This window comes from Antechinus flavipes, chromosome 2, assembly GCF_016432865.1.
Source record: "Antechinus flavipes isolate AdamAnt ecotype Samford, QLD, Australia chromosome 2, AdamAnt_v2, whole genome shotgun sequence".
NCBI classification, from domain to species: Eukaryota; Metazoa; Chordata; class Mammalia; order Dasyuromorphia; family Dasyuridae; genus Antechinus; species Antechinus flavipes.
Genome location: NC_067399.1, coordinates 602,319,492 through 602,335,906, shown reverse-complemented (window position 1 = coordinate 602,335,906; position 16,415 = coordinate 602,319,492). Strand labels below are relative to the sequence as shown.

General features: G+C 34.2%; 1 protein-coding gene across 6 annotated transcripts in view; it reads left to right on the top strand.

Annotated features, from left to right (window-relative positions):
- FGFR2 (fibroblast growth factor receptor 2) overlaps nt 1–12,823 on the top strand; it is a 115,282-nt gene extending 102,459 nt beyond the window's left edge. For all 6 annotated transcript variants that reach the window (XM_051981562.1, XM_051981561.1, XM_051981560.1 and 3 more), the window contains 5 exons: nt 2,561–2,683; nt 4,824–4,894; nt 6,860–6,997; nt 8,599–8,704; nt 11,089–12,823. In XM_051981562.1, the coding sequence (XP_051837522.1) occupies nt 2,561–2,683; nt 4,824–4,894; nt 6,860–6,997; nt 8,599–8,704; nt 11,089–11,253 (603 nt within the window). In that variant the 3' untranslated portion in view covers nt 11,254–12,823. The remainder of the gene's footprint in view (nt 1–2,560; nt 2,684–4,823; nt 4,895–6,859; nt 6,998–8,598; nt 8,705–11,088) is intronic.
- Nucleotides 12,824–16,415: the final 3,592 nt, after the last annotated feature.

Below are 16,415 nucleotides of genomic sequence, written 5' to 3'. Positions count from 1 at the left end.
GCAAGGTACCAGGTTGTTCTGTGTGGCTTTCTTCCCAGATGCAAACAAATGTTCCCTCTGCAGGGAGATATACAACCGGGAAAGTTTCACCCAAGGTATGGAGATTTAGTTTACAGAGGTATCAAAACTCAGTAATAATTATCCAATTCTAACCCATGCTGATGACATTCTAATTGGGTTCTCAAGAATGTTCTAGCTCCCAGTCTGACTAGAAATGGCTGCCATTAGTTTATTCCTTTGTTTGTTTTTCTATTTTCTGATCTAAGCCTACTTTTATATTGATAGAAGTATGTGAAGATGAAGAATAATTAGGAAAGTAAAAATAATAAAATTGGATTGTTTAATGGAATGGCTTATGGAAAAATAGCTTTATTTAACTTGCATGGAGAGAATTAGGGATGCTCGGAGGTAGTTATCCTATTACTTATGGCATGTAATAATTTTGTTTAATTAGTTAATCAAGGGACAGCCAGATGGTGTAGTAGATAAAGCACTGGCCCTGAAGTCGGGAGTTCCTGAGAGCAATTTCGACCTCAGAAATGTAATACTCCTTAACTGTGTGAACCTGGGCAAGTCACTTAACTACAATTGCCTCAGCAAAAAAATAAAATAGAATAAATTAGTTAATCAGCCAGCCCACAAATAATTATTTATTAAGTACTTTCTATGTGTAAACACTCTGCTACTTAGCTAGGTGCTTAGGATACAAATATCAAGAAGATAACTTGCATTATAAAAGTGAAGACAAGAACTTATGTATGTGTAGATGTTATATATGTAAGTATATACAGAAAAAATATAGAGAGAATATATGCATATAAATTCAGAGCAGTTAAATAAAAGGAAGTTTTGGAAGGTCACTGGCAGTTCTGGCACCAGGAAAAACTTCATATAAAACAGGGGTGGGGAACATCTGGCACGCAGCTATATGAGGCCTGTGAAATCATTTGGTAAGGCAATAACAGGTGATGATGAGTTGAAAGCTAGATACAACAACCTCCCATTGCTTGAATTCTATAAGTTGATAATTTTGTATGGCCCACAAATGATGTTATAAATATCCAAATAGCCCTGGGCAGAAAAACAGTTCTCCACCCCTGAAAATGATATCCATTTGTAATAATGTTTAACTTTAGATAAAAATTTTTATCTCCAGTTATTACTAAGGCAGTCTATTGGTTTTGGGTATAAATAATGTATCAAAACATTTATAAAATTGTAAAACAGCTATTCTACTTGTTTTGAAGAAGGAAAAATAGCAATAATAACAAAATGACTAGGTTTGGCTCTTAGGAGTTAATTTTTATTTAAACTATAAATTACTACTTTCATAGATATAAAAAAAGACTTAAATAATTGGAAAAATGCTCACTGCTCATGGTTAGGCTGTGCCAAAGTAATAAAAATGACAATAACATAAAAATAAATTTATAGATTTAGTATTTTTGAACAAAAATTTTAAGATAATAATTTCTAAAATTAGACAAAATGATAGCTATTCATTTGAAAAAAACACTTTAGAATCTCAAAGGAACTAATAAGAATTAATGAGAAAATAATGAATGAAGAGGAATCATATTATCAGACTCAAACTAAAATATCAAATTATAGTAATCAAAAGTACTTTGTGCTGGTTGCAAAAAAGTAAAGTAGATCAGGGAAAATAAATTCAATAAATAATAAAAGCAATTGAAAATAGTAATCTAGAACTTTAAAAAAAATACAAGAATATAAATTATCATAGCTGAACTTCTTTTTGATAAAATTGCTGAGAAAACTGGAAAGTAGGTTGATATAAATTAAATAATAATAATTACTTTAAAAGAGGCTCACATTTACTTAGCATTTAAGATTTGCAAATCACTTTACATGTTTTTCTCATTTGATTCTTACAACAACTCCACGAGATAAGTGTTACTATCCCTGCTTTATAGATAAGGAAGTGGAGACCAAGAAAGGTTAAATAATATATTGAAATTATAACTAATAAATATCTGAAAAAGAATTTGAATTTAGATTGTCCTGATTTCAAGTTCAACACTATTCACTGAGCTATTATATCCTATTTAGACATACATCTTATACCCTGTATTGCAATAAGAGCAAAATGGATACTTGACTTTTCTATAGGTCACATTAATTTTTTTTAAATTGAGACCAAAGGGTGATGCCTTTCACAACTATAACTAAGGAGGAAAATTTTAACAAAATGAATAATAAAGGACATTATAAAAGACAAACTTGATTGTTTTAGAAAAGAAGTTGGGACAACCTGAATAGAATGTTCACTTATGTTAGGTATATGTGCTTAATTGTATTTCTTCTTTGGTAAGAGTTTCTCGCCATTCTTCCTCTCACCCTAATGATTGTGAAAACATTCACAATAATAGAAAATAGAATGATAGGTAGAAATGATAGAAAACATCAATAAAAAATTAAAAAAACAAATCTGATAGTGATGACTTATCTTTGCTAGAAAGAAAACATTCTTTGTGATGTAAAAATAACTTTCTCACTAATGTGAAATAGGTTGCTTTAAATTATTTCCATTTCTTTTCAGTGCATTCACCGAGACTTAGCAGCCAGAAATGTTTTGGTGACAGAAAATAATGTGATGAAAATAGCAGATTTTGGCCTGGCCAGAGATATCAACAACATAGATTACTATAAAAAGACCACAAATGTAAGTAGATGACAATAATGATCCAATTCTATAATTCTATAATAAATTATAGAATTCCAAAACTCAAATAAATCTTAATGATTTCTTTCTTCAATAGTGGTACATTAACTATGAAGTCAGAGGATCTTGGTTTTAATACCTGTGCTAACTTAGGCAAGACACATCTTTCCTGGGCCTTAGAGTACTCATGTACAAGAGAGCAAAGTTGGCCCAAATGATTTCTGAAGTCTCTTCCAATTCTACTACTATTTTAATGTTTTATCACAGTTCCCCTTTCTTCAGATTTGTCCTTGCCCACTTCTGAACATGCTTCCCTAGGGACAGGAAATAAATCCAACTATTATAAATGTTTTGAGGATTAATCCATACCACATTTTTACTTACTTCCTTCATTCTGGAGCCCATTGTGGGTGGACACTGGAGCAGCACATTATGATCCCAGACCAATACAGATATCCAATACCACATACCATGATACCTTTGTAAAAAACGGCTTTTGGGTCTAAGAATTTTACCACCTTTCTTATCCTGAGCCAATCTCCTGAGGATCCATTTCTGATTTCTTACCACACACCCTAATTACCAAGTATAAGCCTGTTTCAGCAAAGCTCTATTTCATTCTTTTTACCTAGTTGCCTTAAATTCCTCAAGGCAAAGGGCAATACAGTCAGCTGCTATTTAGGTTAGGGATTTCCCATGGCAGTAACACTTTTTAAGGGGACTTTCTAGTGGGGACTTTCTCCTGCTGTTCCTTTCATCTTTAGCTACTCCCCATTTCACACTGTCTCCTACTCTCCTTCCTAATTTTTTTTTAAAGGGAAGAATGGTTAAAGATTGAAAATGACAATAGGTATTTCATATTAGAATTTGCTGAAGAGGTAACGTTGATGTAGAACAATCAAACCACGGTCACCCAAACTCCCTAGTGTTGCTTAAATTGGATTAAAATGTAATTGATAAATGTTTAGCAAAATAAATATAATTAATACCTATTAATTACATTAACCAGATTAAAATATAATTGGTAAATGTTTAGCAAAGTCAATGCAATTCAGTGTAAGTAATGTTAATTTGTGGGTTCCAAACAGATCCACAGGGATATGTTTTTATCTGGCTTTGGCACTTCTGACAAGAAACTGGCCTTGAAAGCCAGGAAGACCTCAAATTTTACTTTTGACCCATATGGACTATGTGATGTTGGATAAGTCCCTTAGCAGCTTTCTAATAATAGTTGCATAGAAATGCTATCTTGCAAGGATGGAAGAAGCTTTCTCATCCAGAATTTTACTATCTCATTGGAGTCTCAAAACTAGTCCCATTACTTAAATAAATGATAAGCATTTTGTTATAATCGATCTTTCTATACGAGCTCTTTTAGAGAGGCACTAAGGTATATTGAGGGCAGCTAGGTAGCACGGTAGCCAGAGTGTTAGCTCCAACATGAGGAAGCCTTGAATTCAAATCTGGCCTTGGATACTTAGTAGCTGTGTGACCCTGGGCATGTCACTTAACTCTGCTGCCTCAATCTCCACATCTGTCAAATGAGCTGGAGAAGGAGCTGGCAAACTATTGCAAGACCTTTGGTAATGAAACCCCAAATTGGAATCACAAATAATCAGACATGATGAACGAGAACAACAATGATATATTGGAAGGGAGGAATTGGGTTAAAATCTTGCTGCTGATGTTTAAACTTGTGTGATTTTGGGCAAGTCTCTTAACCCCTCTTTTAAAATAGGAGGATTGTCCTAGATGGCTCTGAGGCCTTTCTAAATGGAACTACAAATATGATTCCTCATCCCTCAACAGGGAGGCTTCTCAGAGGAAAGATTAAGGACATAAAATTTTTGCTTTTCAGTTATAATAATAAAAGAAAATGAGATATGAATACAATGACTCTCCTTGTTTGGACTGAGAAATGTCTTTTTAAAGAGGATTATCTGTGTATGACTAAAAATGGTGAAACATTTAAGATCTGCCTTGTAATCCAAACTGGTGGTGACTTCTACTCTGTGTAACAGATGGGCAACATTAAAATGTACTTTTTACAAATCAAATAGAGTGTGTCCAGGTTGAAACAGCTTAAGGTAAACTCCCTTTCATTATGTGACTTCTTATTTTTCCCCTCCAATATCTGTAGGGACGACTCCCTGTCAAGTGGATGGCTCCCGAGGCCCTTTTTGATCGGGTGTACACACATCAAAGTGACGTGTGAGTATGACTCCCTTCCCTTCTGCTGCTTCCCTGGATTGAGGCTTGGGATTATTGAACATTCATAGCTTGCCTCATCTTTAAGTGTTTGCTGCATTTCACACATTAATAGAAGGTGCAGGAGGAGTCAGCCTTAGAAAGTGAGGATTTTATGGTAGACTGGTAACCAATGCTCTGTCACTAATCTGCCTGGCTTCAAAGCACATGAAAGGTGGAAAATGCTAACCTCCTTCTGGCAGTACGGAAGTTTTCCCCCCTTGAACTTATTTACGGATGTGCGGCGACAAAGCACCTATCTAATTTGCCAGACTCTTGGCATATCCTTAACTTCCTTTAAAAAAATAATCCTGAAACTTTTCCCATTCCACTTCAGTTTTCTTTAATTGGTCTTTTTCTGCCTTGTTTTGAACAAGGCATGTTTATGTGAGATGGGAGTTAGCTTATATGATTTCCAGAAATCCCGCCTGCTATATTTATTCTGTCACAGGTTTCCTGGTATATAATCTTAGCATCTCTGATAAAATGTCACACAGGATAGCAATGAAGATTATGTGGCAAAATCAGCATTCTACTAAAGTGCGGGGGGGGGGTGGTGGTGGTGTTTAAAGTGTCAAGCACTCATGTGATTTATAGAATTCCAATATGGAAATTTGGAAAATATTCCTGGCTTTTTGTTATAATCAACTCTGCCATCTCTTCTTCTGAAATGTAATCAGCCAGCTTTACTTCTCCATACTAAGATGCGGCATAAATGACCACGATTTTACAGCTACAAGTACTTGGGTCATTTCAGTCACAAATTCTTCTTCTTCTTCTTCTTCTTCTTCTTCTTCTTCTTCTTCTTCTTCTTCTTCTTCTTCTTCTTCTTCTTCTTCTTCTTCCTCTTCTTCTTCCTCTTCTTTCTTTTTCTCCTCTTCCTCTTCTTTCTTTTTCTCCTCTTCCTCCTCTTTCTTCTTTCTTTTCTTCTTCTTTCTTTTTCTCCTCCTCCTTCTCTTCTTCTTCTTCTTCTTCTTCTTCTTCTTCTTCTTCTTCTTCTTCTTCTTCTTCTTCTTCTTCTCCTTCTCTTTCTCCTTCTCCTCCTTCTCCTTCTCCTTCTTCCTCTCTTCCTTCTCCTCCTCCTCTTCCTCTTACATCTTTTCTTCCTCCTCCTCCTTTCTTCTTTGTTATTGTTCTTCTTTTTTTCTGAATCATCTTGGAAACTGAAATCTTTCTGCATGATTATCTTAACAGTGGTGGCTGTACTGCTCTAGTCCTAGTAGTAACCTTAGAAACTCCCAATATGAATATAGGTATTTCCCCTTATAATAATTTTAAAACTTTATTTTTATTTTGTGAAACTCTCCTGACACGTTGAGTAGACCTCTGAGTAATTGGACTGGAGGCACTGAATTCTTAACTTCTAATCCAGGCTCTATGCTAACTCTCTCTGTGACCTTTGTAAGTCACGTAACCCCTGTGCCTCATATTCTCCACCTGTCAAATGGGGATAATGTTAACTCACAGGGCTCTCTGCAAGAATTAGTTAGCTGGCCCCATTCTGTCATCTGCCTATACTGGTACAGAACAACTCTTGTGGCCAGTCATGTGGGGAGATTGAAGAATTAGACTGAACATAGAAAAAGGGCTTTGAAGATAAAGAGGGTTTAGCCCTTCAAACTGGTAACTCTATCCATTAAAAAATTAATTGCTGGGTGTTTTATTTGTTTAAATTGGTTTGGATACTCAAAGGAAAATTCCATCAGAACACCCATGTGTCATCATTCAGTGTCTGTATAAATATTGGGCCATGCTCATTGTAGAAGTAAAAGAGCGTGTGAAGATTAATTGCCGAGACAATCTATTCACTTGTTTTTCAAAAACAAAATAGGGCTGGTTGGTTCTTCATTTTTAATGGACATATTTAAGTTTTTTTTGTGTGTGTGGATTTCTACCAATCTGTTCATATTTTTTTCCTTTTTCCTACAGCTGGTCATTTGGGGTATTAATGTGGGAGATCTTCACTTTAGGTGGGTCACCCTATCCAGGAATCCCAGTGGAGGAACTCTTTAAGCTGCTTAAGGAAGGCCACAGGATGGATAAACCAGCCAACTGCACCAATGAGCTGTAAGGACCAATTTGTACTCTGAGGGTGGTGTTACACACATTCAAACTGCATCTTCTGATTTATTTAAGTTCCATAAGCCACTTGATTATCTAAACATGCTATAAGAAAGAATAATTGCTGAAGCTTTCTGGGCTCAGTCCCAGAGCCAAGATTGATGGTTATACTGACAACCATTACTTGCTCACAAAAGAAAGAGTTATCATCTTTAGGGTTATGGAATAAGACTTGGACCTGTTGTATTTAAATTATGCTACAAGCTTCATTTCCTTTCAAAGGATTCTCTTTTTCTAATATTCTATCTTTTTACTGAGTTGCCACCAGTAGTTTTTTTTTTTTTAATCTTGTTCATGTTTCATCAGAAATATCAGAATGATATTCCTAAGGCATGCTAGACATGGCTCACCCTCTTGGGTTCCCAAGATGAACTCCCTTGCTTGGGTTATGTATAGTTCTTGCCCAATTAAAGGAAAATAGATCCATTGAAGAGTCATAGATGGTATGTCACTGGTTAATACAGATGTTTTTACTAAAAGCTGAATGGATCAATATGTAATTGACAGCTGGGCTCAGAGATAAAAATGAGTTATGGATTCTGGTTTTGAAGGACCAAACATAATTACAAAGCCATTAGAGCTGGCTTTAATGTATACTTTACTTAAATACAAACTTAAGTGAACTTAAATATTCACTTAAGTGAATATGTGTGCCTTCTATGTAATGTGATCAGTTTTTGGAAAGAATAAGTCTCCTAAACAGAGAGGCATAAAATAACTAAAGTGTAGGATTAACAAAGAGTAAACATGATTTCACAAGAGATTATAGTCTCTATGGTATGCTGTTTTGTCAAGATGTCTTATAATTAATCTTATGAGTCCTTTTCTGCAAGGTAGACTTTTAATGAATGGCTATATTATATAAAGACATTTATTGTATTCTTTTCATTTTTACTATTCTCTTCAGTATAATAAATATGACCAAAACTATAATCATGATAAGGCCCATGAATCTAGGTCTCAAAGAGTTAATACATGAATGATCAGACTATTAGAAATGACTCTAATTAACAAAATATTTATACAAGGTGGACTTGGGTATCAATGTAGAATACAGACTATCTTCTCAATTATTCTTAATGGGAGTGCTCCTATGGAATTATTTATCCCTTGTGGCATTATTTCACCTAAAATTTGACTGTGAAGGAATAAGTTAATAATTTCTCCTTGTACCCTTAGTACTTTGCACAAGGATTACAATCAGACAAGAAGCATTTTTTAAAAAGTGCTTCTATGTATTAAACACTTTAATAAATACTGACACATAGAAAATGCTTGATAAATACTTTTTAAATTCACACATTCAAAGTAATATACATATACCTTTTTTGATACAATAAATGTTCTTAAAAAGTTTTATATAATTGTTTTGGGGGTAATTTAAATCACCATTCAGAATAACCTAAGTGTGAATTATTATATTCAATAAACTACTACTAATTTAGCTGTTTGGAAAATGCTGATTAAGTTTTCTTAAAATAAGGTACTCTAGTGTTGTACATGCTAGCAAGAAGTTAATTTACTGAGGAAATTGAATATTTTTTCAGGTATATGATGATGCGGGATTGTTGGCATGCGGTACCCTCTCAAAGACCAACATTTAAGCAGTTGGTAGAAGACTTAGATCGAATTCTCACTCTTACAACTAATGAGGTAAGTTGACTCTAGAGAGAAGGTCATCATTTAGGAATCAAGGAATGAATATAATTCTTTAGAAAACAAAACTCTACTGTCTGGTTTTGTAATGGAGTTTATCATTTTTCTGGCTGGGGTCAGACAGAGTTAAACTATGTGTTTTAATCAAATCATGGTTTTTCTTGGAGTTGCCTTACTTGGGTTGTGATTTATTAAATCCAAAAGAAAGTCACAACTGAAGGTGGACTTCATCATGTTTTTAGTTTCCCAGCATTCTTACAATGTGTTTATTTGTATATATATATTTTTGTTTTCTTCTGGATGAGAGAAGGGGAGGGGAACCAGTGCACAATGTTTGAACTAATTTCACATATGGAAGGAGCTGGAGTTAACATACAAATTGGATTTTGTATTAAAAAGAGCACACAGCAAATTTCAGGGTAATGTGAATGTTTTTGGTGAAGTAATTATTTTTTTCTTCTGATCATCACCATTAGAGTAAAACACACAAATTCTTTTGTGGGCCAGGAATGAGTAGCTTCTGTGAAAAAGAACAAAATGATAACCCGTGTCATTTATTTTTAGACCAACAAAAGAAACATTTTAATATCTCTCACTGCCTAAATTCACCCCCAGCAAATTCCAACAGGTGTAGCCACACCATGGTAGACATGAAAATGAAATGGGAGATGGGAAAGTAGTAGTGGTGATTATCTAAAGTGTGGAGACCTCATGGACAGAGAAAAGCCATGGCCCCATCAAAAAGCTTATAAACGTCTCAATTTTATGCTTGCCCTGAGTTGAGTTTGGAAATGTTTAATAAGAGAACTCTCTGTAAACCATTCCAGATATAAAGTGCTTAATTTAATTTAGGATACAATCATAAAACTCCTAAATGGATGCACTGAAACCCCAATCATTTAAAAATCATTTCTAAAGTTGGATACCTGATCTTTTAAGAAGAAAAGGGAGCCTTTTTAAGTTTTGGTTTAGAAAATAATTTGAGACTGATTTAAAAAATAATTAAATGTAGCAGTATCAAATCTCAAAGCAGGGTTTATCTTGTGAGTCTGATCATGCCTTGTGGTTGAATAAAGAGAGTAGCTACATTTAAATAAGTACAGCTGACCATCATAAGTTGAAAGGGAAGGAACATCTCAAGACAAAAAAAGAACTTTATTCTGTTGCCAAGATTGTTGAGTCTAGTATAAGTTCCTTTCCCTAAACTTGGAATCTACAGATATACTTCCCTTTAATACCAGATCTAAAAAGTGATGGGTTGTTTTAGGAAAACAGAAGTGCTAAAGAGATGCTTGAATGAACCAACCACTGTCCTTACTTTTGTTATTTATTTATTTGCATTATAAGCAGTTCCATTCATTTCAAAAATAAATTTTAATATTCTAAAATAAAAAGCAGATAGTCATATTGACCAAAGAAATATAAAAAAATTGAAGTATCTTTCCTTCTGGAAATCATTACCATATGCTAGAGAAAAATGGTTCCATTTAGGACCAAGTTTCATTTTTATCATTGTAAGCGAAAAATTCCCTTTTGATGTGGTGGGTGTGTTTGTTTCCAGTTGTGCGGTTAATGCTGATGTTGTTGGAACTGACACATCCACCATCTCAGATGGGGATTTTTCTTCTTGCCAACCGTTCTGATGAATTATTGTTCCTTCTTTTTTTAAATGCATAGTTACCAGCCTTTTTTTGCCTCGTTTCTTAATAAAGTCTAGGTCCTTTGTATCCTCACTATTGTCCACAAAATCTGCTTCTTCCCCAGCAGAGTCTAGTGAGTAGCCCCATGATTTACTTGGGTGTGGGTAATGACACCAAAGCATAGTTTGTTGCTGTAGCAACTCAGGTTTTGGCTCATTGGCTGCCCCTGTGCTTGTTTTTCACTGAACCAGACAAAGCTACTTGCTCTGTTTTAACAAAAGAATTGCCATGCAGTCTAAACCAATGATCTCTTCTCCTTTCTCATTCCTGTGGTCTGTCTGATAGTTACACAATGGAATATTTTGTGAGAAAACATTGACCCCCTCAAAGTTTAGGAATAAAATCTACACGATACCATATTCTCTTTGATAATTCATTATGGATCTATCATGTATGAATTTGTCTTGATATTTATTTACTTTCTCTTTATTTACCATGACAAGGTAAAGAATTTTGTGTTAAATCTCTACTATAGAATAGCTAACTTTTAAAAACTAAATACACTATATATTATTATAATATTTTAATTTAAATATGACTTTATTTTTACACAATACAATTATACTAAAAATGTCTCCATGTTTCATAGTGTTGCCACCTGATTCTGACCCACACATAATTTCTATCACCATTTGAAATCATTAGTCAAACCTTAAGTGCCTTTTTTGTCCTTTTTTAAAGGAATACTTGGACCTGAGTGGACCTCTGGAACAGTATTCACCCAGTTATCCTGACACAAGAAGCTCATGTTCTTCAGGAGATGACTCTGTATTTTCTCCAGATCCTATGCCTTACGAACCATGCCTTCCCAAGTATCAACACATAAATGGCACTGTTAAAACATGAAAAAAATTGAGTTCTCACTTCTTCAAAGAGAAGGACACTTGGGAACCTGGAACACCAACCTACCTACAAAGAGCAGGGAGATGTTTTCTCCAGGAATGTGTTGTTTCGACTTGTATATATGAATAATAAGGAGTAAATAATACTTGGAGGAAAGAAATGGTCGGGACACGTGTAAGGATTTATACATTTTAAAGCTCTTAACCTTCACCAGGAAAATATGAATGTTTATGGGGAGTGGACAGCACCGGCTAGCACACCACATCAACTTTCTGGCCTGCTGGAAGCAGCAACTGGAAATTTACTGGCAACGGACTATTTGGACTTAAGGCAAACACAAGTTCTGCCTATCTTGTTTATTTTGTAATATTTGGAGAAAATATATGTCAGCACACACTTACAGAGCACAAATGCAGTATATAGTGCTGGATGTATGTAAATATATTCAAAGTATGTATAAATATATATATATTATATATTTACAATGAATTATTTTTTGTATTGATTTAAAAATGGATGTCCCAATGCACCTAGAAAATTAGTCTCTTTTTTTAACAGCTATTTGATAAACGCTGTTCTACACAGAATTTCTTAATTTTCACCCAAAGGAGGTGGAAAAAGACTTTGCTTTCAGGGAAAATGGTATAACATTAATTTATTAACTAATTGGTAATGTACAAAACAATTAATCTTTTATTTTTTTGTAATTTAAATGGCATTTCTATGCAGGCAGCACAGAGAACTAGTTGACATATTGCTCAGACTTTACTAGCTATCAGATCCTTTGGAAAAAAAAAGAAATATTTACATTATATAACTAATTCGGGGGAATTAAGCTTTGATTTATTTGTGTTTAAACTATAGTGTCAGATGATTATTCTTATCCAACCCAAAATGTCCATATTAAAAGAATCCTTTAACAAGAAGGTATTATATTTTTTGTATCCTTGGTAATTATCAGTGGAAACTATGTGATATTTAATTGTTCTTCCCAGGACAAAGAGTACCATCATTCTCTTAAGAAGATGCCTTAATCCATTCCTAGAGGATGTTTCTGACTTGTAATGATAGCAGAATGTATTTCTCTCCTGGCAGCTGGGCTTCTGCCCCAAAGTTGCACATTAATCAGATTAGCTAGCATTCTCTTCAGTGAGTTCTGATAATAGGTTCCAGATTCTTTGGCCTTAAAAGAAGTCTTTTAGGATCTTCAAATATTACAAATAAAAATTAAAATGAAAAGTTATTCTGCTGATTGAAGAATACTACCATCTTTTTAAGGGATTGCTTCACCCTATCTCCAACAGAACCTTACCCCAAAATCAGGCATAGTACTGATGTCAGAGGAAAGATCACTGTATTAATCATTTTGTATTAAAGTATTGTGTTTTGCTTTCAAAACACCCACTCACTTTGTTATAGCCATGCAATATGAATGCAGATTACACTGATTTTACGTATTAAAAATTGGAGAAAGTATTAAAAAAATTGTTAACTTTTGTACTGACAATAAAATGTTTCTACAGATATTAATGTTAACATGACAAAATAAATGTCACGCAGCATATTTTTCTAATTCTTGTGTCTTACCAAATGGTTTGCTCTCTTTGGCGGTATTGGTCCTAATGTTGATTATAATGATTGTCCTTGGAGAGGCAAAAGGCATAGAGGAAGCTACCAGGAAGTGATCTGTTGCAAGAAAATCATTGTTAGAATATCCCTCTTAGGAAAGAGATCATGAAGGACGAAGATGTCCATTGGACAGTCTCTGAGCTGTCAAACCATTTCGAAAAAAATCTGATGAATATCCTGTGGGATGGATTTTAAATTGTAATTCACAGGTTTAAAAAATTTAAAAGATACCCAGAGGATAGTACAATTTCCATCAAAAACTGCTTCACAAAATGAAAAGATGTAGGCTTTTTTTTTTTTTTTTGGTCCATCTACCAATATAGATTATGTGACTCTTAGATATTTTTCATGTTCCCTTTCAAGTCTTTCCAGTACCAGAGAGTAAAAAACCCAAGTATCTTTTGGTTTTTCTCCATCTCTTTCTCTCATTGTTATACATTCAAACTTGGCAATAAATCAAATATCTATTAAGGGCCTACTAAACACCAGATATTAAGCTGGGTTCTAGAAATGAAAGTTCAAAGAATAAAATGGTTCTTACAATGAGTTTATGTCATAACAATAATGATAACAAATAGCATTTATTTAGCACTTTTTAGGTTATGGATTACTTTATGAACATCTCACTTCATCCTGAATATATTATTATTCCAATTTTAGAGATAAGGAAATTGAGGCAAACAAAAGTTAAACAGCTTCACACAGCTTTTAAGTGTGTTTGAGATCAAATTTGAGCTCATCTTCCTGACTCAGGATCTTACACTTTTACCTACTGTATCATTTAACTTCTTCCATGTTCTAATGACAGTGCTCCCAGATCAAGAATTTACAAAACAACTAGATACTTCTGTGATCAAATTTTCTATATGAAGGAAGGAAGAGGGAACAAAGAAAGTGAGAATTTCCTGTTTTATTTTTTGGAAGTTGTTTTGTCTCAATTGCTTGAAAAAGATTTATGAGCATGGGAAAAAGGGAACAGGGTGTGCAAAAATGGAGATTTTAAACCTATTTCTGAATAATCTTTCCTTTAGAAATGTTGAATTAGAGTGGGAAGAAGACTAGATTTAGAGTTAGGCTACGTTTTCCCCTTACTAGATGTAAGGTCTCTCCTCTGGTCCTTAGATCTTCAGTCCCATAATAAGGGAGTTAAACAAGATGTTCTCTGAGTTCCTATCCAATTCTCAAAATATGAACCTTATGATGAATTACACTTTTTTGTTATTAGACCTAAGAAAAAGAAATTGAATTAGTCTGACCATGATGTCATAATTGTCATAGGACATAGAATCTCATAGGTTTCCTCCATTGAAATGAAAACTCTGAGGTCAGAAACTGTTTTTAGTACTTATAATCTTGCTTGATATATAGAAATCGTATTGTTTAAATGCTTGTCAATTGGTATGAGGGCTTTTGAGGGGTCCAGTGACCCATTCAAGGTCACAGAATAACTGCCCTAAAATCAGAAGATTTAGAAGAAACTAATTTTAATTTTCCTGTAGATAGCACTATATTTAAATTTGCACACCCCAAATTTGAAGGGGTTGAAAAGAAGTCCCTCAAAATCCAACTAGTTGCTAAGATAATAGACCATAACATAGCAGCTGACCTGGTTCTTTTCACAGAACATATCCCTTAGGCAAAATAAAGCATCTATGAAAAACCAACACAAAAAAGAAGCTAGAACTGGGTTCTACAGCGCAGCACGTTGGTGCTGATTCCTTTAAAAGTCTTATCACGCTGAGTCCTGCATAGCATCTGTTCCGGCTTTTAATGGTCTTTTTCCCCACCCCACCCCCATATTTGAAGAGATGCTACTGGTTTTCCCATTTTGTACTTCTTGCTCCCATTGCTAAAACTATTATTTATTGTGTGATTGCTCTAAGATGTTCTTCTGAAATTTAACAGCTATATATGTGGGACCCTCAAACTGGATCTTCAACAAAAATTAGTTGTAGAATATGATTTAGAATTTTCCTCAAAACACTATTAGATGTAATAATTATTACTTTTGACCCAGGTAGAAACTTAAAGAAGGGCAATAGTGAAACTTGTACAGAGATAGAATACTGGGCTTAAGTGAGGAACATCTGAATTCAAATCCTGCCTCAGATATTTATTAGATGTGTAACCCCAGGTGAGTCATTTAACCCCTACTTACCCCGGTTTCTCATTTATAAAATGGGGCACACTGGAGAAGGAAATGAAAAACCATTCCAGGATCTTTGCCAAGAAAATCCCATGGACACGACTGAACTGAAAAACAATGAAGATACTTACAAGAAAGTGTTCTCAGAAAATGCCAGGAGATTGTCAAGGTAAAAGAATCTCAAGGATTGGGGTAAATGGCTGTGGAGGCTCTTCCAATTAAATTCTTTTATACTTTGATTAATGGCCAATAGTATCAACAAAATCTTAGAGAAGCAGAATAGGGCAAGCTTATACTTGGCTAGTTGTCTGCTAATGAAGGTAGTTCAGAACATCAGAATAGAAAAAAAAAAGCCATAAGTTAGGGTTAAACTCAGGCACAGGAGAAGGGCAATCAGAAGAACATGAAAAAAAATCCTTTTATTTCATAAATTAAAAAAAAATGTAATGGGAAATATTTAACAAAATAAATACAATAAAACTTGGATTAAAAAAAAGACACTTAAAAAGTAACTGACTTTTTGTGAAAGGATTATTTATATGACTTCCTTCAACAACATTCAGTAGGTTATAGTGCCTGTTCCTTCAAAATCTGTCAAGGTTCCTTTCCTAATGTTCATTTTGAGCAGCTGTTCTTAACATGTTTGATGCTTTCTGCTGAAGCCTGTGGGTCCTTTTTTTCAGAATATTTTAAATGTTTGAAATAAAATATGTGGAATTAAAAAAAAAACAAATTATTTTGAAATACTGTTATCTACCTATCTCTCTCCTTCCTTCCTTCCTTCCTTCTTTCCCTCCTTCCTTCCCTCCTTCCTTCCTTCCTTCCTTCCTTCCTTCTTTTCTTCCTTCCTTCTTTTCTTCCTTCCTTCCTTCCTTCCTTCTTTTCTTCCTTCTTTCTTTCCTTCTTTCTTTCTTCCTTCTTTTCTTCTTTCTTTCTTCCTTCCTTCCTTCCTTCCTTCCTTCTTTTCTTCCTTCCTTCCTTCCTTCCTTCCTTCCTTCCTTCCTTCCTTCCTTCCTTCCTTCCTTCCTTCCTTCCTCCTTCCTTCTTCCTTCCTTCCTTCTTCTTTCTTTCTTTCTTTCTTTCTTTCTTTCTTTCTTTCTTTCTTTCTTTTTTCTTTCTTTCTTTCTTTCTCTTTCTTCCTTTTTTCTTTCTTTTTTCTTTCTTTCTCTTTCTTCCTTTCTATTTATCTAAAGTTTGTGGGTTCCTTCCCTCGATTCCCACAGATTAAAGAGCTCCTGCTTCAGAGAATGTGTAGATATGTTTCTCTGAGACATTGGTTTCTAAATACTAAGCATTTTAAGTTTTCTCAATGGTACAAATGTGTATTGTTTTACTATGGATTTTTATAATTAAAAGGAAAATAACTGTTTGTTTTTTTGCTGAGGCAATT